Source organism: Lissotriton helveticus, chromosome 5_1 (genome assembly GCF_964261635.1).
Source record: "Lissotriton helveticus chromosome 5_1, aLisHel1.1, whole genome shotgun sequence".
NCBI classification, from domain to species: domain Eukaryota; kingdom Metazoa; phylum Chordata; class Amphibia; order Caudata; family Salamandridae; genus Lissotriton; species Lissotriton helveticus.
The window spans coordinates 2,039,569,038-2,039,592,088 of record NC_136065.1 but is presented as its reverse complement, the minus strand read 5'-3'; the positions used below and the strand labels follow the sequence as shown (position 1 = coordinate 2,039,592,088).

General features: G+C 48.0%; 1 protein-coding gene across 4 annotated transcripts in view; it reads right to left on the bottom strand.

The window, feature by feature from the left end:
* PBX2 (PBX homeobox 2) overlaps positions 1–23,051 on the bottom strand; it is a 248,920-nt gene that overhangs the window by 11,842 nt on the left and 214,027 nt on the right. For all 4 annotated transcript variants that reach the window (XM_078645857.1, XM_078645856.1, XM_078645855.1 and 1 more), the window contains exon 7: positions 14,886–14,974. In XM_078645857.1, coding sequence (XP_078501983.1) covers positions 14,886–14,974 — 89 coding nt within the window. The remainder of the gene's footprint in view (positions 1–14,885; positions 14,975–23,051) is intronic.

The window sequence follows — 23,051 nt, the reverse complement described above, 5'->3', positions numbered from 1 at the left end:
TATAAGAGAAGGAAAAGGTATTTCCCTATAACAATTTTGAAGCTTGAAGCTATTCTGGATTTACATGCTGTGCATAATTCAACAATCTAGTGGTTGGGTCCAAAGAGTTATAGTTTTTCTTTTCGACGTGGAGAAATGCCACTCTCTATGACACAAAACACAAGCCTAGAATGTCCCAGTATGTGGTCACAGTCTTTAAATGATATATTTCTCCAGTTACAGCAACGCTTATATTCTGTAGTCTAGTTTTGTTGCTTTGAGATTTTACCTTTTTTCACACACATTTTCACATGTGACACATTCAACTCTTCAGTGAATCCAGAGTAGGTTCAAACAGCAAAACTGGTGTCGTACATAATTAACCTTTTCCATTTGCATTGTGAATCTCTTCTGGATTCACACGCTGTGCATAATTATGTAGTAGGAAGGCAGGAGTTCAGTGTTAGTGGTTTCAAAGGAGTGTTTAAGAACCTTCCTTTCTCAACTATGCCTTCATATTTGCATGAAAATCCAACAGCACTGTTTTGTGAAGGCATGTCCCACTGGCCATGTTGCGGTCATTTATGTGTTATAGATGGAAAAGTTAAGCTAGAAAGCCTAATATTGCCCTTTTTTCCTAAGGGATTTCCTTTCACATCAGCATGATTGAAGGTAAGCGACTTGTTCATCTGAAAGAGACTGTTATAGATTCCTTACCTTAGAATAGATACCCCAACAATGCTAACCCCGGAGGTAGGTTTGAAGACTAAGTTCATACCAGAAAGTCCTAGAAAACAGAACGGCCAAAATAACAGTCTCTCTCTGAACTTGGCTGTCCAGGCAATAGTGTTTGGTGAACGTGAGCAGAGATGCCCATGTGACCGCCTGACAGATGTCAAGAAGTGGGACTCCACATCACAAGGCAGTAGTAGCTGCCGTAGCCCTGGTGGAGTGGGCACACAGTCCCACTGGAGCTCCCTTTTTCGCTAAGGAGTAGCAGATTTTAATACAGAGGACAACCCATTGACAGATGGTGCATTTTTGTACAGCCCGACCTTTCTTGGCACACACATAGCCAACGAAGAGTTGGATCGTCCACCCAGAATTCTTTCGCATGGTGTTTCGAAAGACAGCGCACATTTTGGGTCCAGCCAGTGGAGTCTCTCTTCCTCCTTGGAAGGGTGCGGAGAGGGGAAGGAGGTGGCCAAAGTGATGTTCTGTCCTATGTGGAAAAAGGTAACCACTTTGGGAAGAAAAGAGTGCCTTGTGCGAAGGACAACTTTGTCCTGATAAACAGCAGGAAAAAGAGGTTTTAAGGACAGAGCTTGAAGGTCACTCACTCTGCGAGAAGAAGTGATGGCGACATGGAAGGCAGTCTTCAAAGTAAGGAGCCGATAGGGCAGTTATGTAGAGGTTCATAGGGATAACACATAAGTAACGGCAAGACAAGATTCAAGTCCTACTGGGGCATTATGAAAGGAGGAAGGAAGAGAGGAGTAATGCCCTTTAGCATTCTATTTACAATAGGGGACTTGAAAGGAGAAGGCGGATAAGGAAGGCGAAGAAAGACAGATATGGCTGAAAGGTAGCCTTTAAGAGTGCCCAAGGCATAGCCCTGCTGGGCCAAAGAGAGGATGAACAAGAGTACCTCCAAAAGAGGGGCCGAAAGGGGATCCACAGCCTTTACTTTGCACCATGCCACAAATTGTTCCATCTACTGGTGTATACAGACTTGGTTAAGGGATGCCTGGCTGGGCTGCCAAGATGGAATATATGATCAAATCCCGCATTCTTTTTCTTCTACGGGAATCACAACGCGGTCCTTATCACGACAGCGTTGTGATTCTGCATACCATTACTCCGTAAGTCGTTGTTACGAGCACTTGAAGTTGGAATAGTATAATTTACTATTCCAACTCCAGTCTGTGCGGACACTAGGGAAGGTGTTGGATTTTAAATCCAACACCCCCCCCCCCGTGATAACGACCGCATTGTGATTACCCGTGGAGATAAAGTTTCGTTGTAAACGTTGTTTACTGCCAAGATGACATTACAGAGTTAAGGCAGAAGGTCAAAAGCTGTCACTGCTGCCACTCAAATCTCCAAGCAAGGAGGTCGAGACTGGACAGATTCGGGTGGAGGACTGCCCTTTACTGCTGCGACAGAAGAACCTCTCGAAGAGGCAGTCTGATCAGAGGATCGATGGCCATGCTCAAGAGGTCGGGGTACCAGACTCTTAATGCTCAGTCCGGAGCCACAAGAATGACTTGGGCTCGTTTGCGCTTGAGCCTCTTCAGCACTCGGGCCAGAAGTGGGACAGGCGGAAAGGCATACAAGATGCCAGAGCTCCACTCAAGACGAAAAGAGTCTCCGAGCGAGTGCCGCCTTGGAAATTCCCAGGCACAGAATTGTGGAAATTGCGCGTTCTCTTCGGTGGCTAACCATGGCTCTCCCCCTGCTGAAAGAGACCTTGCACCACACCTCAGAGTGAAGCTGCCATTCGTGATCTATAATTCACTGGCAGTTGAGCTCGTCCGCCCTGGCGTTCAGAGAACCTGCCAGGTGTTGAACCACCAAGGACATGCCCTGATGTTCCAGACATGTCCAAAGGCGAAAAGGCTCTCGACATAGGGTCCACAACCCCACTCGCCCTGTTTGTTGCAGTACCACATGGTGGTGGTGTTCTCTGAACATTTGCACTACTCTTCCTTCCGTACCAGACGAATCGCCCAGAGCTCCAAAAGGTTAATGTGGAGGCCGGACTCTCCCGGAGACATGAGTCCTCTGATCTCCTCCTCTCACAGGTGACCGCCACATCCCAGGAGTGACGCATTGGTCACCACTGTCAACTCTGGTTGGGGAAGGGAGAGGGATCTGCCGCTGACCGAACCTTGATTCGTTAACCACCACTGCAATTGACGTGCAGTCCCATCCGAGATCTGGACAACGTTGAAAAGATCGCTACGATACTGCGCCCACTGGAACTTCAGGTCCCACTGCAGAGCCTGCAAATGCCACCCGGAATGATCCACCAGCAGGACGCAGGAGGCCATGCGGCACAGCAGCCTCTGGGTCATTCTCACCGAAATCCGGGACAGAGGCTGAAACATCGGTATCATTGCCCAAATATCCTGGACTCTCTTCTCAGGAGGATAGGCCCGAAATTGTGCTGTGTCCAGAACCACTCCGATAAAGAGAAGCTTCTGAGAGGGAACCAGGTGCGACTTCGGAACGTTGATGGAGAACCCCAGCAAATGCAGGAGGTCGGCCGTAGTCTAGAGGTGGGAGACGACTGCCTGGGGCGAGCCCGCCTTCAACAGCCAGTCGTCGAGATAGGGGAAGACTGAAACCCCTGATCTGTGCAGATGAGCTGGTACCACCGCCATCATTTTCGTGAACACCCGATGGGCGCTGGTAAGGACGAAAGGGAGCACAGTGAACTTAAAGTGCTCTTGGCCTACCATGAACCGCAGGTTAACGCCTGTGGACTGGCAGGACGGGGATATTGAAATAGGCGTCCTGCAAGTCCAACGTTACCATCCAGTCTTGTGGGTCTAGGGCAGACAAGACCTGAGCATCTTGAACTTCTCCTTCCGGAGGAAGCGATTGGCGTTCCAAAGGTCTAAGATAGGACGAAGGCCATTGTCCTTCTTTGGAACCAGGAAGTAGTGGGAGTAACAACCACGACCTACTTCTGGCGTCGGAACGCGTTCGATGGCCCCCTTGGCCAAGAGGGCCGCAACTTCCTGTAGGAGAAGTACCAAGTGATCTCCCGATATGCAGTGGTACTGAGGTGGCATGGTTGGAGGGGTAGTCTCAAAGGTGAGGGAGTATCCCCTTCGGACTATCTACAAAACCCACCTGTTCGAGGTGATGGTGCGCCATTGGGGGAGGTGATGGCGAATCCTGCCACCCACTGGCGTTTGGTGGGCCTGAAACACCAGACTAGGAAGGTTTTAAGGCAGTGGTGACAGGGGAGGTGGTGGACTGACCCACCTGCTGGCCCCGTGACCCGCCTCTGCGGGTCCCACGTCCGCAGCTGCGCAGAGTCTGTTGCTGCGCAGGCCTGTGCTCTGAAACGAACGTGTTTGGGCGCCCCTACCTTGGCCACGAAAGGAGCGGAAGGAGTGCGCAAGGCCGAAAGGCTCAAGGACTTGGCCGTAGCCTGCGAGTCCTTAAAACGCTCCAACACACTGTCTGCCTGGTCGCCAAAAAGGCGATTGCCATTAAATGGCATGTCCATCAGAGTGTTCTGGACATTCCTGGAAAAGCCAGTTGTCCTCAGCCAGGCGTGGCGGCGTTGCGCCACTGTTGTGGAAATCGCTCTGCCCAGCAAGTCGGCGGTGCCAAAGTCACAACGAATTGTGAACTTGGCTCCATCTCTCCCCTCAGCAATAGCTTGGGAGAGCACCTTCCTGGCCTCCTCCATACAGTGAGGCAGCACCTGCGCAACCACGTCCCACAGAATGGGAATAACGGTCTAAGAGGCATGCAGTGTTCACAGACCGCAGCCCTGAACTGGTGGAAGTAAAAAAAATGTCTTCTTAAACTGTTCCAGTTTCTTGGATTCCCTGTCCGGAGGTGCGGAAGGGAATGCGCTTGGGGACGCAGAGGCTTGGACGACCAAGTTGACAGGGGTTGGGTGTTGGGAGAGGAAAATGGGGTCGCCCGCGGCTGGGCAATGGCTTCGGGCCACATTCTTATCCACAGGAGCCCCTGTGTTGGGCCTGGACCAGGTGCCCAAAATAACATCCTAAAGTGCGTCATTAAAGGGCAGCAGCGGCTCCGTAGAGGAAGACGCTGGCCGGAGCACTTCGGTCAGGTGGTTAGTCCTGACGGCCACTGTAGGTAGCTCGAGGTGGAGAACCTCTGCTGCTCTACGCAACACCACAGAATATGTACCACCCTCCTCCACAGCCACGGTAGAAGGAGACAGTGTGCCAGGTTCTGGAGTAAAATCTAAGTCGTCTGCATCTTCCAATTCCTCTTCCCAGTCCGGGTCTAACTCACACTGGGCTGCGAGAGGGTCCTCAGACCCCTCCCACTCCTACCCGTCCTCCCCAACCTGCCGGACAGGCAGAAAACAGGGAGGCGGATGGAGAAAGGGATAGAAATTCCCTAACGGTGTCGGAATCGGCGTCGATCGATACCGGTCCGGCACAGTCTCCACGTCTGCGTCGAAGCCCGGGACGGCGTCGGCCGAGGAGCCGGCCTACGAGGACAACCAACATCGGCTGGGATCAATGCATGGATCCATGGGGGTGTCTCGGCGTCGAGATCGGAGTCGTCGACGACGTCGGGCCGGAGCCGACGACGCAGAAGAGCGAGGAACCCCAGACCCGAAGGCATGATGACGGGGCCAAATGGCCCAAAGACTTGTGCCATGGCTGACAGGAATTCCTGCAACTTGGCTGGAGTTGCCGAGGGACCCGGAAAGGGCGGGTAGGCCATTGGCAACTGCCTAGGCTCTGCCGGAGCAGCGGGGGTGGTACCACCGTGGCACCCCCAGCCGTGTCGCGCGGCAAGCTAGGGGACGACGAAGAGCGACGACTCTTCTTTGACTTCTTGTGCTTCGCCTTACCTGACTCAGAGTGCCAAGACGTCATCGAACTATGGTGATGGCGGCTCTGCGACCGGTCCCCTAGCCTCTCTCGGGACCAGGACCTTGAACGGCGTGGAGCTGACTCCCAGGCCTTCAGCAACTTTCGGGACCGCTCCTGCAAAGTTTTCAGAGCCATGGCCGGGCATTCGGGGCACGACTCAGAGTCGTGGTCGCTCCCCAGGCAGTAGAGACACTCATGGTGTGGGTCCGTCACCGACAACGTGCAGGGACAAGCCGCACAAGACTTATAACCAGGTATCCCTATACACCAGGAGTCGAAGATACGAAAAAACAGAGACAAAAGTCCCAAAAATAACTCAACAAGTGATTGGGGGTACCGCTCTCTCCGGATCTGAGCTTGGTGGCACGGAAAAAGAAAGAACTGACATCAGCGCGCCTGGGCACGTCCAAGTAGCTCCAATGACATCATCTCGGCGACTAAGACGCCAACAACTTACGTAGAGCCGCACGACGCCGCCTACCGATGCGCAGGGGTACTGCTGACGAAAACTTTACGGATCCAGTCTGACGCCTGTGGGTAATTCTAAGGTAAGGAATCTATCACTAACGTGTTTCTTTCAGATACCTGGGTTCCCCATGTTTTGAAGATGTATTGTACAGTCTTGTCCTTCAATTCCCACTTGTGAAAGCAGCTGTTCTATCTACTCAGCAGGTCTGCTGTTGTGTTGTATACTTCTGGCAGGTGCATTGTTTGCAGATTGATAACCAGATATGCCAGATATGTTGTGCTATTTCACTTAGCGGAAATGATCTTGTACCTCCCTGTTTGTTGAGGTAAAACATTGTGGTGGTGTTGTCCGTTTGAATCTGGACAGTTCTCTTTTGAATGCGTTCCTGGAATGCCTTCAATGCTAGGAATACTGTTTATTTCCAAGTTATTGATGTGCTTTATGGAATCTTGTTTGTTCCATTGGCCTCTTACTTTGTTTCTTGAAGAGTGCTCCCCATCCATTGAGGGATGTGGCAGTTATCGTCACAGAAGGAACTGGGTGCTTGAAAGGTCTCCCCGTGCTATGTTGTTGATGCCCACCATTGTGTTTCTGCTTGCAGTTTGTGCGTAACAACCACTAGATCCTCCCAGCTCACTGTGGCTTGGAACCAGTTGTTGGTGAGCCATTCCTGGGATGGGCGCATATGTAGATATGCAAGAGGGATGCGTGGGATGCCTGACGCCATCATGCCAATGAGTTTCATTACTCTCCTCACTGTCAGAGATTGCCCCTCTGGTAGAGGGAGGTTTCATGTTTGATAGCTTGTATCCTGTTCTGCATCCGGTATGCCTGTGCGTTCCTTGAAATTAGTCTTGCACATTGGAAAATATTTTCTTTTTCTGGCCTTGCTGAGGATTTTTTGTGATTTATGTAGAATCCTAGGTTTTGCAGTGTGTGGATTGCTGTTTGAACGTGCTGAGACATCTTTGTTAGACGTACATTCCCTCCCTTCTCAGGCGTGCCGCAACTGCCGCTAGGCACTTGGTAAAAACATGTGGTGCTGATTTTATAATGAATGGTAGTACCTTGATCTGGTAGTGTGTTTCATTGTGCAGAAAACAGATATTTTCTGTTTTTTTTGTTCATAGGTATGTGCAAATAGGTGTCTTTGAGGTCTATTTTTGCAATGTAATCCCCTTTTTGGATTTGTGGGATTATTTCTTGTAGAGTAGTCATCTTGAACTGTTGTGTTAAAATTAATTTGTTTATGAACCTTAGATCCAGGATTGGTTTTCGTGTTAAATCCTGCTTTGGAACCAGGAAATACGGTGAGTAATTTCCTTTGAAGAGTTCTTCTGTTGCCACCAATTAGATTGCTTGTTTTTGCAGAAGGTCTATGATTTTTGCATTGAACCGAGTGAGTTATTATTTGAGGAACTTCTATTTCTTTGGTGGATTTGCAGGTGGTGTTATTGTTAGATCTATGCAATACCCGTATTTTACAAAATTTAAAATCCATTTGTCTGTGGTGATTTTTCTCCACTGATGCTGGTATTGTATAATACGTCCTCCCACTGGTGTGTGTGGGTCTTTGTCCGCGTTGGAATCAATTAGAAACACTTCCTCTTCAGGTCTGGCCTCTGCCTCAAAAAGGCTACTTGGGCTGTTGCTGCCAACATTGGTATCCTGCTTGTTAGTTGGTCACTTCCCTGGCCTTGTTGTTGGTGCAACATTAGCTGACCTTGTGCAAATGCTCCTCTTCCTGTGGGGTTTCTGCTGTTAAACCCACCTCTTTTGAAAGTTCCGCTTTGCTGTAGAGCTCCCATTGCTCTTGCAATCTCATTATCCTTTATTTGTTGGAGTGATTCGTCCACCTCCTTTCCAAACAGTGCCTCACCTGTGAAAGGTCTGTTAATGATGGAGGTTTGAACCTCCTGCTTAAATCCAGAAATTCTTAGCCAAGCATGTCTTCTCAAGGTTGTACCTGTGCACATTTGCCTGGTGGCAGTGTATACTGCATCCAGTGCAGATTTGAGGCATGTGTTAGCGATGTTTCCGCCTTCCTAGACAATAGATTTACCTCTCTTTTTGTCCTCCTCTGGGAGTTTGTTGAATTCTTTGATCTCATCTATTGCTGGTGTCCGTATTGGTTTAGTAGGGTATTGAGTTAGTGATGTGGCACTGCCTCCTTTTCCATATTCCTGCCCACCATGTCTATTTGTTTGATTTCCTTTTCTGGTGGAGGTCCACTGTTAAAGATAATTAACAACAAGGGGTGGTGATGGACAGAGTCTCTGAATAAAGCAGAAAACTCTCACCCAGTCAAGAGATCAGGGCTAGATCCAACACCGTTTTTTAGCTCACTGCATCATCCCAGTTTCAGAACCTGGCTGTATGCAAATTAGTCTGTTCCTGTCCCAGTGCATGATGGGAACAGGGCAAACCAAACTACAAAGCCAATTCTTACACTGGAAAGGAAACAAGCTACCGGGGACCGGTTTCTGGCATTTCAGCCTCTTCGGCCCGGCTTGCTTGAATCCTGATGGTGCAGTGAGCAAGGGACTCATGTCTGAGCATACCCTTCCACGCTTAGGGTGTACAAAATAATTAACAAGGGGTGGTGATGGACAGAGTCTCTGAATAAAGCAGAAAACTCTCACCCAGTCAAGAGATCAGGGCTAGATCCAACACCGTTTTTTAGCTCACTGCATCATCCCAGTTTCAGAACCTGGCTGTATGCAAATTAGTCTGTTCCTGTCCCAGTGCATGATGGAAACAGGGCAAACCAAACTACAAAGCCAATTCTTACACTGGAAAGGAAACAAGCTACCGGGGACCGGTTTCTGGCATTTCAGCCTCTTCGGCCCGGCTTGCTTGAATCCTGATGGTGCAGTGAGCAAGGGACTCATGTCTGAGCATACCCTTCCACGCTTAGGGTGGACAAAATAATTAACAACAAGGGGTGGTGATGGACAGAGTCTCTGAATAAAGCAGAAAACTCTCACCCAGTCAAGAGATCAGGGCTAGATCCAACACCGTTTTTTAGCTCACTGCATCATCCCAGTTTCAGAACCTGGCTGTATGCAAATTAGTCTGTTCCTGTCCCAGTGCATGATGGGAACAGGGCAAACCAAACTACAAAGCCAATTCTTACACTGGAAAGGAAACAAGCTACCGGGGACCGGTTTCTGGCATTTCAGCCTCTTCGGCCCGGCTTGCTTGAATCCTGATGGTGCAGTGAGCAAGGGACTCATGTCTGAGCATACCCTTCCACGCTTAGGGTGGACAAAATAATTAACAACAAGGGGTGGTGATGGACAGAGTCTCTGAATAAAGCAGAAAACTCTCACCCAGTCAAGAGATCAGGGCTAGATCCAACACCGTTTTTTAGCTCACTGCATCATCCCAGTTTCAGAACCTGGCTGTATGCAAATTAGTCTGTTCCTGTCCCAGTGCATGATGGGAACAGGGCAAACCAAACTACAAAGCCAATTCTTACACTGGAAAGGAAACAAGCTACCGGGGACCGGTTTCTGGCATTTCAGCCTCTTCGGCCCGGCTTGCTTGAATCCTGATGGTGCAGTGAGCAAGGGACTCATGTCTGAGCATACCCTTCCACGCTTAGGGTGTACAAAATAATTAACAACAAGGGGTGGTGATGGACAGAGTCTCTGAATAAAGCAGAAAACTCTCACCCAGTCAAGAGATCAGGGCTAGATCCAACACCGTTTTTTAGCTCACTGCATCATCCCAGTTTCAGAACCTGGCTGTATGCAAATTAGTCTGTTCCTGTCCCAGTGCATGATGGGAACAGGGCAAACCAAACTACAAAGCCAATTCTTACACTGGAAAGGAAACAAGCTACCGGGGACCGGTTTCTGGCATTTCAGCCTCTTCGGCCCGGCTTGCTTGAATCCTGATGGTGCAGTGAGCATTGCACTGGGCCAGGGACAGACTAATTTGCATACAGCCAGGTTCTGAAACTGGGATGGTGCAATGAGCTAAAAAACGGTGTTGGATCTAGCCCTGATCTCTTGACTGGGTGAGAGTACTCTGCTTAATTCAGAGACTCTGTCCATCACCACCCCTTGTTGTAAATAATTTTGTCCACCCTAAGCGTGGAAGGGTATACTCAGATGTGAGTCCCTTGCTCATTGCACCATCAGGATTCAAGCAAGCCGGGCCTAAGACGCCTGAAATGGCAGAAACCGGTCCCCGGAAGCTTGTTTCCTAGCATAGGCAAGTATTGAGTCCCCTTGCTGGCTGGGGCGAACGTCTCCAGAAGGAATCATATGTCGCCTTTTTCCTCTGCTGCCCTTTTAACCAGTCCTCTGTAGAAGGCTATGTCATCTGGTGGTGATGCCTTTGAGGGATAGCAGAAAATGTCCTCTTCGGGGCTTTCGGTGTCTAGGTCATTCCATGTGTCCTCGAAATACTCAGTCATCCTCCTCTTCGGGAGCGTCTGTGTAATCCTCTAGATCTTCTTCGCGAGGTTCTGGGGTTGGTGGAGAATTAAAAATCTCCTCTTCCTCCCCTTCGGTGTCGACGTTGTCTTTTTCAGCAGCTGGGATATTCGAGATTCAGAAGTGTTGAAATATTTCTTCTTTTGGAGAAGCATTACCATTTCGGCTTTGAGTCGCTGCCTCTTTTTTTCGACCTAGAGGGCTCTCTAGGCTTCGGAGGCTGGAGACTTTTGTTTCTTGCCTGCGCTTGCCTTTCGAAGGTGTTGCACTTCCCTTCGGGGTCTCGTGTTCGACTCTTGTCTTTGGCGCCTTTTGCGATTTTCTCTCGGCTGTCTTGCTTGGTAGGGTTCCATGGGGTTCTTTCGATCACGGCTGGCCTTCGATCACCTTTTTCTTTAGCGTCAGGGCTGCCTTCGGCTGCGCCTTGCTGTCATGGCCCTCCGGTCCACATAGATGTTTATGGTGTCATACCTTCTCAGTCTTCTCAGTCTAACCTGGAATTTCGACGTCCGAGCCTTTGAGCGTCTATTCTGCCGGGACTCCTTGGTCTTCTTCCTCACTGGAAAGGCCTAGGTCTTTTAGTGACATTTTCTTTGAAGTCTATGACATTGTTGCGTAGTGGACCTCCCTCTGCTTTCGGCCTATCCTGAGTGTTTTCAGTTGGAACACCGTGCAAGCATCACCGTCCTTGACCTGATGGTCAAGGGGCAGGCAGAGGTTGCACACGTCATATGGATCGCGTTGGGCGAACTTGTGGTGGCGCTCGAGGCAGAACTTATTTTCCATTGCCATTACCTCGCCGTTTGTCGACCCTTGTTGTCGACTTGTGTCGTTCTCTTAGTTCTTTCCCTTTCTCTGGTATCGATGTTGATGGACAGTGGAATTTAATCGTAATATTGTCCTTTTCTTTCCTTTTTGAGGCTTTTCCTGAAAGAAATGTCAGAGCTTCCCGTCTTGCTTCTAGACCCAACAGCTGAAAAAAGAATCTGAAGATGGCTACCACATACAACGACCAACAGGGCGCCGTCTGACTTCACACACCTGGCACCAAATAGTGGTCGACGATGCCAAAACAGAGGGGGGGAAAAAAAACAAAGACTATTCCGGACCAAACCACTAGACAGCAGAATGATGCACAACATGTGAATCCAGAAAAGGATTCACGCTGCAAAACCAGACGTGCTCAACCAGTCATAGTGCCTCAGGGCTATTGACGTGGAAACCATTCTTACCAGTGAGTCGGCGGTATCCAGCCGACATCGGATTGTGAATCTGGCTGCATCTCCACCCTCTGCCACTACGTGGGTGAGAGCAGCCCGGGCCTCCTCTGGGCACCGTGGCAACGCTTGTGCAACCGTATCCCACACTGTATAAGTATAACAGCTCAAGAGGCATGCGGTATTCACAGACCGCAGCGCTAAGCTGGATGAAGAAAACATCTTCTTCCCAAGATGGTCCGTCTTCTTGGACTCACTCTCTGGCAGGACAGCAGGGAATGCACCTTTAGAGGAAGAGGCTTGTACCACCAAGCTCTCTGGGGTTGGGTGTTGGGAGAGGAAAAGTGAGTTGCCCAGGGACCGGCAGTGGCGTTGGGCAATCATCTTATCCACAGGGGCCCCTGTGCTGGGCTTAGACCAAGTGCCCAGAAGGCCGTTAGTGAGGGATTCATTGAAGGGCAGAAGGGGTTCTGAAGAAGCTGCAGCCGGTTGAAGCAACTGTCAGGAGGTTAGTACTGACTGCCACTGTAGGAAGCTCCAGGCCCAAGGCCTCAGCCGCCCTACTCTGCGCCACTGCATACGACGCTCCCTCTACCGTAGCCACAGTAGGGGGAGAAAGCATGCTAAGATCTGGGGAGGTTTGGACACCACTGGCATCACCCAGGTACTCCCGCCAGTCCGGCTCGTCAAGTTTATCAGCTAAAGGGTCCACAGACCCCTCCCAGTACTCCTCACCCTCCTCTGGCCGCCAGTCAGGCCTAAATGAATGAACATGAATGAACAATGGCACAAAAGTGCCTTCCGGCGCCATTGCCGAGGCTGGGGTCGGCGCCGGTCAAGGGCACGACTGGCGCCAGGGGCATCGTTGGGAAGGTACCGTGAGGTCGACTATCCGGATCTAGCCTGGATCCTCAAGGGCCTCCAGCGGCACAGCCGCCAGCATCGAAATCCCAGGGCCCTCAACCAAGTACGTGGCCCCCAAAGGCGTGCCAGCGGAGTCGGGCCTCCCAAAGATGCTATGAAGCTCCTTGTAGAAAGCTCGAAGCTGGGATGGGGACGCTCCAGCACTGGGAAAAGGAGGGATGCGCAGGCTCCAAAGACAGAGCTCGAGAGCTACGACGCTCCATGTCCCACGTCCACAGACAGATAGGGAGTAGGTGAAGAGCGATGCTGCTTCTTCGCCTTCTTCTGGTGCTTCGACTTACCCAAAGATCTTGAAGACTTGGAAGACGAATGATGGTGGTGGCTCTGCGACTGGTCCTGAGACCTTCTTCGATCTTGAACGACGTGGCGTCGACTGCCAGGCCTCCAAAAGCTTTCGGGATCGTTCCTGCAAAGACTTCGGATTCATGGCCCGGCAGTCAGCGATTTGTCAGGGGTAATCTTACACGACTCCTCAACAAAACCTTTGCATGCGGCTCCTCCTTATGTTAAGTGTTGGAGGCGACATATGTATGAGTCATTTGTTAGATGAGCCAGGACCAGTAGTGGACTAGTCCTTAACTAACACTCTCACACACACACTCACTCTCACATACTCTCTCTCACTCTCACACACTCTCTCAAACTCTCTCTCTCTCTAGTTGCTGCCATTTTAGACTTGCCCCTTATCACTGACCAACAGGGGTATTGCTTCTGTTGGAAGGCAGGCTGATCTGTAGGTCTACTGTTGCTCGGTGTACCTCTTTTGAAAGATGGACTAGACTGCAATGTTCCCTCTTCTTACACGGTTTCATTATCCTTCATTTGCTGCAGCGAATCATCCATCACAGGTCTACACAGATCCTACCTTGTGCAGGGACCATTTGTGACAATTGCTTGGATTTCTTGTGCGACACCCGAGCCCCATGGTCATCTAGCCATACCGGCAGCATCCACAGCGGATTTTAGACATGGGTTAGTAATGGTCTTCTTTTCTTAGAGGACAATCTTTGCCCTTTTTCTAACTTGTTCTAGTGCCAGTTGCATGAGCTCTTGGACCTTATCCGCCAGCAGGTATCCATATCTGATGAACAGAATGTTTTGAGTTGGCAACACAACATTGTATGGTAGTGGCTCTATCCATCTTACAACCTACAGCCTCCTGCTCTTTGTGTGTGGCAGCAGTCCAATGGATGCAGGTGTCTCAGCTCTAGTTTGAGCTGTGGACACTATACGCGAGTCACCTGGTATGTTAAATCTTCATATATGAAGGATTTTGGCTTGAGACCGTGTGCATTTGTGTACTGGATGCCAGTGAGAAGACAGGGCATAAGGTGGAAGCAGGAAGCATGGTATAAAATAATGTATCTTCCTTTCTCAGCTATTTTTAGCAACGTCCTGTACTCCTTCACTTTCCCCTAGCTCTCCACTCTTTAAGGTCACAAGGTACACCCCCGCCTGTGTGAGGGATTCTAACACACTACCTACACCCTGTTTGTACTATTCTCTGGAGATTCACCTCCACAAAAGGAGAACTCTGTGGCAACTGCATAAGAATCACAGATTGAGGCATGCACAGTCAGTCACGAACCAGCTTGTGACCCACACAAAGCAATGGCTACACAAGATATCACTCAGAAAACACTCACATTAACCACAACTGCACTCACTGTCACTAAGTGAAAACTCCAAGTCAAGCACTTATACATACAGCAACAGCTAAAGACATCAATCACAGCGCAGATACACAGTTCAGGACAACTGAAACACACCAACTGTGACACAGATTATCAGAACACTCAGATCACTGTCACAGCTATACAGATCATCAGTAACCAAACTCTCAGACCAGTACACACCAACAGTTACATAAAGTAGCATCCAAAGCATTCGCACAGTCAAGCATAATACACACAGCATCGGCTGTTTGCAGCATCAGCAACAAGTAGATGCAATTTCATGCAGGATCAATTATGTAGCATTAAGACACTACCCAGCACCACAGAGCTGCACCTAGGCAGAGGTCACAATACAGACTCTGGTGAGCATAGGGTATTGGAAGGCCTTTGTTGCACGAGGGGGCACCATACAGCTTCTACTGAATACAGAATCCACCATGATCTCGACTGCATACAGTTGTCAGCATCTGGCTTGCAATGGCCATCGTGGAGTCGCTCAAAGTCCTCTTCAAAGGCACCCATTATCCAAGAAGTGTCTAAGCAGTACAAAGCGAAATCAAGGTCACACTGACCTGGGAAGCCTGGTAAGAGTCTCCGTTCAGTCCTGGCATTCCCAGAAACATATCATTGGAGCCCGAAAGGTTGAAGGAGCCACCTGAGCCTGTATGAGGGAACAAGAAAAAACATTCAATCTGCAGACGCAGAACAGCAGACTTTGCTCTACATTTCAAAATTACAGAGGCATGGATTAGCAGACTACAATATATTTATTTGGCAGTCCTTTTTAACATGAATAGATCCCTTTATGAATTTTGGAACCAAACCTAAGGCGCTAATGTTTTCACCCTGCAAATCCACCACTAACTCCTGCCAATTGAATTTTACCCCTTTACCTTCCCTCTAGGTCCCACAGACTATCAGCAAGACAACCAACTGACAGTCCAGAAGCTATCCTTCTCCCCTTTTCTATCTGGACTAGGTGATAGGCATTGAGGAGCTTGAGCAAGGCAGCCTGCCAAACAATAAGTAAGATATTAGGACCTTCCGGGACACACGCGGTTCTTTCTGGCCCTATTGGTTGTCGGTTGCTACCTCACTCCTTCTACCCACAAGCCCTATAGGGATGACCAGCAATGATAAATAAACTAATACATTCTGGCACTTAAATTAAATCTATATAGGTCTTATTTTAGCGATCTATTTTTAGTTAAATATGCTCAATGCTATTTAACTGGATCACTATGCTAGATTTGCATCTCCAAGCATACGTCGCTGCAGAGAATGGTACAAGAATGTTAACAGTGAGGGAGAGAAGTGCTACCAGGGGTAGGGCAATGACATCAACCTTAGGAAAGAGCGGTGATTTCTTTAACAGCTCTGCCAAATCGAGGTTCCTAAGAAAAAGTGTCACAAAAGCCAGCAATGAGCATCAGTACATACAGCACCCACCTCTCCCAAGGGGGAGCACTTGAAGAATGTGTTGCACAGACTGGCTGAAAAGAACACCCTCTGCAGTTCCTGCCTCCATCATTAGCAAGCACTGCTAAGTATCAGCCAGGGATAATATTAAACAGAACAGAGCCTGCAGGAGTTGCCTCAATGGCAGAGGGTAACACAAGGAATGGTGCATTCCTGTGGGAGAGCAGGTAATCCCTCCACGTGCATGCACCTATACTCATAACAAGGATGCTGCCTGTATGCATTGCTTGTTTACTGTGGGGGAGCTGAGCTCATTTTTGCAGCAGCTACTTCTATCAGGCAGGAGCTGCTGTACGGCAAAAAAAACAGTGGACACTCAGAGTGGTGCTCTGAAATGGAGGAAGTGTAACAGGCAGGAGCGGCCATCATGGTTCGCTTTACCCAACAGAATGGTAGTTAGCCAGACAAATAACAGTACAATCCCTGGGGAGTTATAGGTGCTGTAGAGAGAGCTAGTCCGAGAGCAGAAAGGAAAACATGTAGGTGATACTAGCAGAGTGAAGACAGTGAGGTCCATGCAGTAAATTGTTCCAAACAATTGTTTCTGTAAAATTTAGGTACTTCACACTCAGTTTACCCAGAGTTGCTTCCCCAAACCAACAAACTGCAAAGAAAGGAAAACTTTACGAAACTGTAACATATGGTTTGCAGCTTATAGTGCTGTAGATTCACATGCTTTCCGCACTCCTCCCATCTAGGGTTGGGTATGGTTGTTGCAAGTTGTTTTCTTCAAAGTAGAGGTTTTGAGAAAACTGGTGATCCCTCTACGAACCCCACAATGCATGAGGACCACTGTACTTGCTGCTTTCCAACGCAGGTGAGTGTAAGTAGGTGTACTAATGAAGCAGGTCAATCTATGTATGCTGGTGTAATGTAGAAGGAAAATGTTACCAGTATGCATCGGTTTTTGGCATGTAGAGCTGCTGATTTCTACACTTTGCATTAGATCGCCACCTGGTGTTGGGCTCGGAGGATTGCATGTTGTGGTCGTCTTGGAAGAAGTCTTTGTAGTCACAAGATAGGTGACTCCTCCCTTGGACGATAGTGCTCATGGGCATCGGCTCCATCCTTAGATTGTTTTTCGCCATGATGGGAAATGATGGAGTTAGTAGAAATAAAGAAGGGATGGCCATGCGTGTATATATATGTTTTTCGCCATGATGGGAAATGATGGAGTTAGTAGAAATAAAGAAGGGATGGCCATGCGTGTATATATAATTAAGATAAAACTGGAACAGATACAGGTCCCGGGGAGGCGGGAGGGCGTGTAGAAATCTGCAGCTCTACATGCCAAGAACAAATGCATACTGGTAAGTAGCATTTTCCGTTTGAGGCATATGAGCTGCAGATTCTACACTTTGCATCGATTGTGCAGCAGTATCTCCCCTAGCGGTGGTCACCTGTCTCCATTGCAGTAGTTTGAAAGAGTTTTGAGGACAGCTTGGCCTACCTGCAGCTTGCTGCTTAGCTTGCACATCAACACAATAGTGTTTAGTGAAGGTGTGTGTTGTAGACCATGTTGCTGCCTTGCAGATGTCTTTTAGGGGAATGTTTCCCAAGAAAGCCATAGAGGCTCCTAGTTTGCGTGTGGAGTTTGCTTTAGGAGGAACTGTTAATGTGCGTTTTGCCTTGTGATAGCATATTTGTATACATTTAACAATCCACCTTGCAATTCCTGATTTAGAAATGGGGTTGCCTTTATGTGGTGGAGAGAAAGCTACAAATAGTTGCTTTGTTTTACGAAAGGATTTGGTCCTATCGATGTAATAGAGAAGAGCTCTTTTGACATATAGTGTGTGTAGAGCTCTCTCTGCTACAGAGTCTTGGTTTTGAAAAAACACTGGTAACTCTACAGATTGGTTTAGATGAAAAGGAGTAAGTACTTTAGGAAGGAATGTAGGATTAGTCCTTAGAACCACTTTGTTACGGTGCAATTGTAAAAATGGTTCTCGTATAGTGAAAGCTTGAATCTCACTAACTCTTCTAAGAGAGGTAATAGCAATGAGGAAAGCTGTTTTCCATGTGAGAAATTACAGTTCACACTTATGTAAAGGTTCAAAAGGGCGCCCCATCAGCCTGGTAAGAACAATGTTTAGGTTCCACTCTGGAGAGGGTGGTAACCTAGGAGGAATAATTCTTTTGAATCCTTCCATTAAAGATGTTATTGCTGTTACTCTAAACAACGACATATGTTGTCTGTTTTGTAGATGTGCCGCAATGGCTGCAAGATGTAAACGTATAGATGAATATGCCAGATTACACCTCTGTAAATGGAGAAGGTAACAGATAATATTTTGGATGGAAAAATCTAAAGGATCAATTTGATTATTTGTGCAGTAAATGGCAAATCTTTTCCATTTAGTAGCATAGCAAGCTCTAGTAGTAGGTCTTCTGGCTTCTTTAATGATATTCATACAGTCTGGTGGCAGGTTAAGGTAACCAAAGATTTCAGGAGCCAGATCGCCAGATTCAGCTGACCTGGATCTGGATGCCTGATGTCTCCATGGTTCTGCGTTAGCATAGATGGTGTCAGACAGTTTTTGGTGTGGAACTAGAGAGAGTTCCAGCAGTGTGGTGAACCACGGTTGGCGTGCCCATGTGGTAGCTACCAGGATCAGTTTGAGAGACTGTTGTCTGAGCTTGCTTACTACTAGTGGTATTAGTGGGATTGGCGGAAAAGCGTACGCAAATCTGCCTGACCAGTTCATCCATATCGCATTGCCCTTGGACAGCGGGTGTGGAAACCTGGCGGCGAAGGTTGAGCATTTTGCGTTTTCGTGTGTGGCAAACAGGTCTATGTCTGGTTGACCCCACTTGTGAAAGAATGCTTGATGAACTTGCACATGTAGTTCCCATTCGTGAATCTGTTGTGTCTACCGACTTAACAGATCGGCTATCTGATTGTGAACTCCTGGAAGGTGTTCTGTAAGCAGACATATATTTTGTGGAATGGCCCATCTCCTATTGTTTTGTGCGAGCTGGGACAGCTGCAGGGAATGTGTGCCTCCTTGTTTTTGTATGTAGTACATGGCTGTCATGTTGTCCGTCCGGATTAAGACAGCTTTGTCCCCTATGTGCACTTGCAAGGACTTTAGTGCTAGGAACATCGCCAGCAACTCTATGTGATTGATGTGAAGCACCTTTTGTTGAGCGGTCCATCTTCCCTGAGTTTTGTGGTGGAGCAGATGTGCTCCCCATCCTGTCAGGCATGCGTCCGTTGTCAGTACTATCTGTGGAACAGGCTCGAGGAACGGCTGCCCTTTGGACAAGTTTTTGGTGTTCCACCACTGCAGAGAGCGATGTGTGCGGCTTTCCACCAACACCAGGTCTGTTAGTTGTCCTTGTGCCTGATTCCACTGATGTGCTAGACATTCCTGCAATGGGCGCATTTGCAGTCTTGCATATGTTACAATAAAAATGCAAGATGCCATCATGCCTATTAATTGCATGAACACTCTGGCTGGGAGAAAGTGTTGGTTTTGAAACCTTGTAACTAAGGCTTGAATGCTCTGTATCCTTGCTGGACTGGGATAAGCTAGAGCTGTATTGGTGTTTATGGTAGCCCCTAGGTATTAATGTACATGAGAGGGCTGTAGATAAGACTTGGTGTGGTTTATTGTAAACCCCAAGGTGTGCAGTGTCTGCATTGTTTGAGATGTGTGTTGAACACACTGGTTGAATGACTTGGCTTTTATGAGCCAGTCGTCTAAGTATGGGAAGACGTGGATATGTTATTCTTTGTGAACACTCGTGGTGCGGTTGTGACCCCAAATGGAAGGACTTTGAATTGATAGTGTTGTCCTTCTAGCACAAACCTGAGATACTTCCTGTGAGAAGGATGTATGGGAATGTGAAAGTAGGCGTCCTTGAGGTCTAGTGTAGTGAGGAAATCGCCTTGTTGCAACAATGGGACCACTTGTTGTAAAGTTATCATGTGAAAATGATCTGAGTGTATATACAGATTGAGAGGCCTTAAGTCTAGAATTGGCCTTAGTGTCCCATCCTTTTTGGGTATTAGGAAGTATAGTGAGTATACCCCTGTTCCTTGATGTTGTAATGGGACTAACTCTATTGCATCTTTTTGCAGCAATGAGAGAACCTCTTGTTGGAGCAGCGTTAGATGTTCTGTGGACATTGGACTCTGTATGGGTGGTATATTCGGAGGGGTAGCTGTAAGCTCTAGGCAGTAACCATACTGGATAATCTGTCTTACCCACTTGTCTGTTGTGATTGAATTCCAGACAAGTAGGAACTGTGTTAATCTCCCCCCTACAGGAGTGTTATGCTGTTGGGGAAGGTGAAGGAAGTCACTGTTTAGTGGTAGAAGAGGATCGATTGTTGTTATTACCTCAACCCCTTCCCTTATTGTTATTACCTCTGTAGCCTCCTCTAAAATATCCTCTATTGGAGGATGTTTGCGTATTGTTTTTAAAGGAAGTTGAATTGTCTGCTCCAGTTTGTTTGGAGCCTCCTCTGTAAAAGGAGCGACGAAAGGAGCCTCTTGGTTGAGTGGACTGCAGAGCTCCCATAGATTTTGCAGTATCAGTGTCTATTTTCATTTTTTCAAGTGCTACGTCTACCTCTGGACCAAACAATTGTTGTTGGTAGAATGGTTGATTTGAGATGGTTGTTTGCACCTCTTGCTTAAACCCTGAAATGCGCAGCCATGCATGTCTTCTAAGTAGGACACTAGTGTTTATTTCTCTAGATGCAGTGTCTGCTACATCAAGAGCGCACTTGATTGAGGCATTTGAAATAAGCTTACCCTCATGTATGAGGTCATTTGCTTGTGCCTTATATTGGTCAGGTAGATGTTGTAAAAGGGTTTCTAACTGGTCATAATGAGCCCCGTTGTATCTTGCGAAGAGGGGTTGTGTGTTAGCTATACGCCAAGTATTGCTAGCTTGTGCAGCTATCCTTTTGCCTGAAGCATCTATTATTTTTGATTCCTTATCAGGAGGTGGTGCCTCACCTGTCTGTGAATTTGCTCTTTTTCTAGCGTTTGAAACTAGGGAATCTAAGGGTAGCTGTCCTTTAATGTAAGCAGGATCCCCAGAAGCGGACCTGTACTTTTTTTCTATTCTTGGGTTTATGATCCAAGCTCATACAGTATCTTTAAACACTTCTGGGACATGCTTAATGACCCCTTTAATCATGGGTAATATTTGAACAGATTTTTGTGAGTGTTCAAAAGTGTCCAACAAAAAGTCTTCCTCTGCCTCATCTGAGAGCTTTGTTACATTATGATAGATGGCAGCCCTATTAAGTAGATGTCCAAACCCAATATTATCTTCAGGAGGAGATTGTTTGGATGGATATGTGTGTGGGTCAGGGATATCTGCTACATCTTGTGGGTTTGGATATTCCCAGTCTGGTACATCACTAGGGTATGGAAAGGGCTCATCTGGATCTCCCCCATCCTCTATGTTATACTCATCTTCATTCTGAGGAGGTGTCTGTGGAGGTGAAGATTGAAGAGGAGAATTTTGTGGTGAATGAGCAGGTGAACTTTGAAGTGAAATGTTAAAATGAATAGAAGGTGAAAGAGGAGGTACAGGAGAAGAAGGGTGCATAGGTGATGTGGCAGAGTCCTTCTTCTGGAGAGGCACTGGAGTTGAAGGTGCTGTATCTAACTCTTTCTTTGTGGCATAGTGGAAACCTGCCCTGTTTTTGGATCTATGTATATCCTTTTTTGCAAAGGATCAGGTCGAAAAAAAGCTCTTCTTCTTGAGAAATTGCTTTTGGCGCCGATTTCTTCGGCTCCGGGCCTGGTTTTTGCTTAACTTTAGCCTTAGGAGTTGTTGTATAGTCCTTTGGCGTAGTTTTCGGCAACAAACGTATTGTTTTCAGAGTCGAAGCCTGGTTCGAGGGCGTGGAGGCATCAGAAGCCGGCTTTGTAGATTTCGGCACCGAAGATTTTGGGCTGGAAGCTGTTTTGCTCTGCTTGGAAGCGTCGGAAACAGGCTTCACTGGTTTCGGTGTTTTTCGGAACCGGGACTTCTTTCGGTTTCGGTGCAGAGGGAGCTGGTAGTATCAGCACGTGCGGTTTGCTAGGTATGGAGCTACCGGAAGGCTTCAGTATTTTCTTCGGAGCCGGGCTCGATGGCGGGGCTTTCAAAGCAATGTTTGGATCTCGACTGGGCTCCGAAGGCGGAGTTTTGACCTTAGCCTTTGGTTTAGGTGTTGGGGCTGGGGTAGGGGCAGTCGTACTCACGCGTTGACCTGATGGTATGGAGTCATCGGAGTCGTCCGCCTCAGATACGATTTGGAGATCATCGGAATCTTCCTCGGGGACATATGGACCTTCGTCGAAGATATCCACCGGTTCCGGAGCGGATCTCTGCATGTCACGTGGACGGGCCCTGCGTTCTCGGATGGTCTTCTTGGATCGAAAGGACGCACAAGCTGTGCAGCTCGAGTCATCGTGTTCAGGTGATAAGCACAGGTTACACACCTCGTGATGGTCGCTGCGTGGAAATTTAGCTCCACACACGGGGCATTTTTTGAATGGCGTCCTTTCCATGAGTTGTAGGCCTCACCACGTCGGTAGGCCCAACGGCCCGCGTCGACGACCGGAAACGAACTGATGAAGTCGAGTCTATGGATATTGAAGTTGTTTTTAGAAAGTTTTGCGTGTCAAAGTCCTTGGAAAGTAGATTTCGAACCGGAGCGGAAAAGTTGCATCCGAACCCAGTGGCGGAAAAAAACTATCTAAGGATGGAGTCGGTGCCCATGCTCACTATCGTCCAAAGGAGGAGTCACCTATCTCGTGACTACAAAGACTTCTTCCAAGACGAACACAACATTCAATCATCCGAGCTCAACACCAGGTGGCGATCTAATGCAAAGTGTAGAATCTGCAGCTCATATGCCTCGAACATATATTTATGAGGAAGTTAAGGTTAAAAAAGTCATACCTTGAGCTCACACCAGGGGCGGTGAAAGGGTGCCTGTAACTCTCCAGCACTACAAACTGCAAACAGTGCCATAGGTAACGTTTTTCACTTATACCATGTGCAGATCTTCAGCATATGCTTTGCCTAGACTAAAAAGCAGTGGCTTGCAAGTTTTAGTGGAAGACGTTTAAAAGAAAATTGCAAGGATCGTTTACCCTACCTGTGCTTCTTGGTGGGCAGAAAGGTCCACAAATAATGCCTAGTGAATGTGTGGACGATAGACTATTTTGCAGTTTTACATATGTTTGTATGCAGGATATTACCGAGGAAAGCTCTAGCAGCTTCCCTTGAAAGTGGATGTGG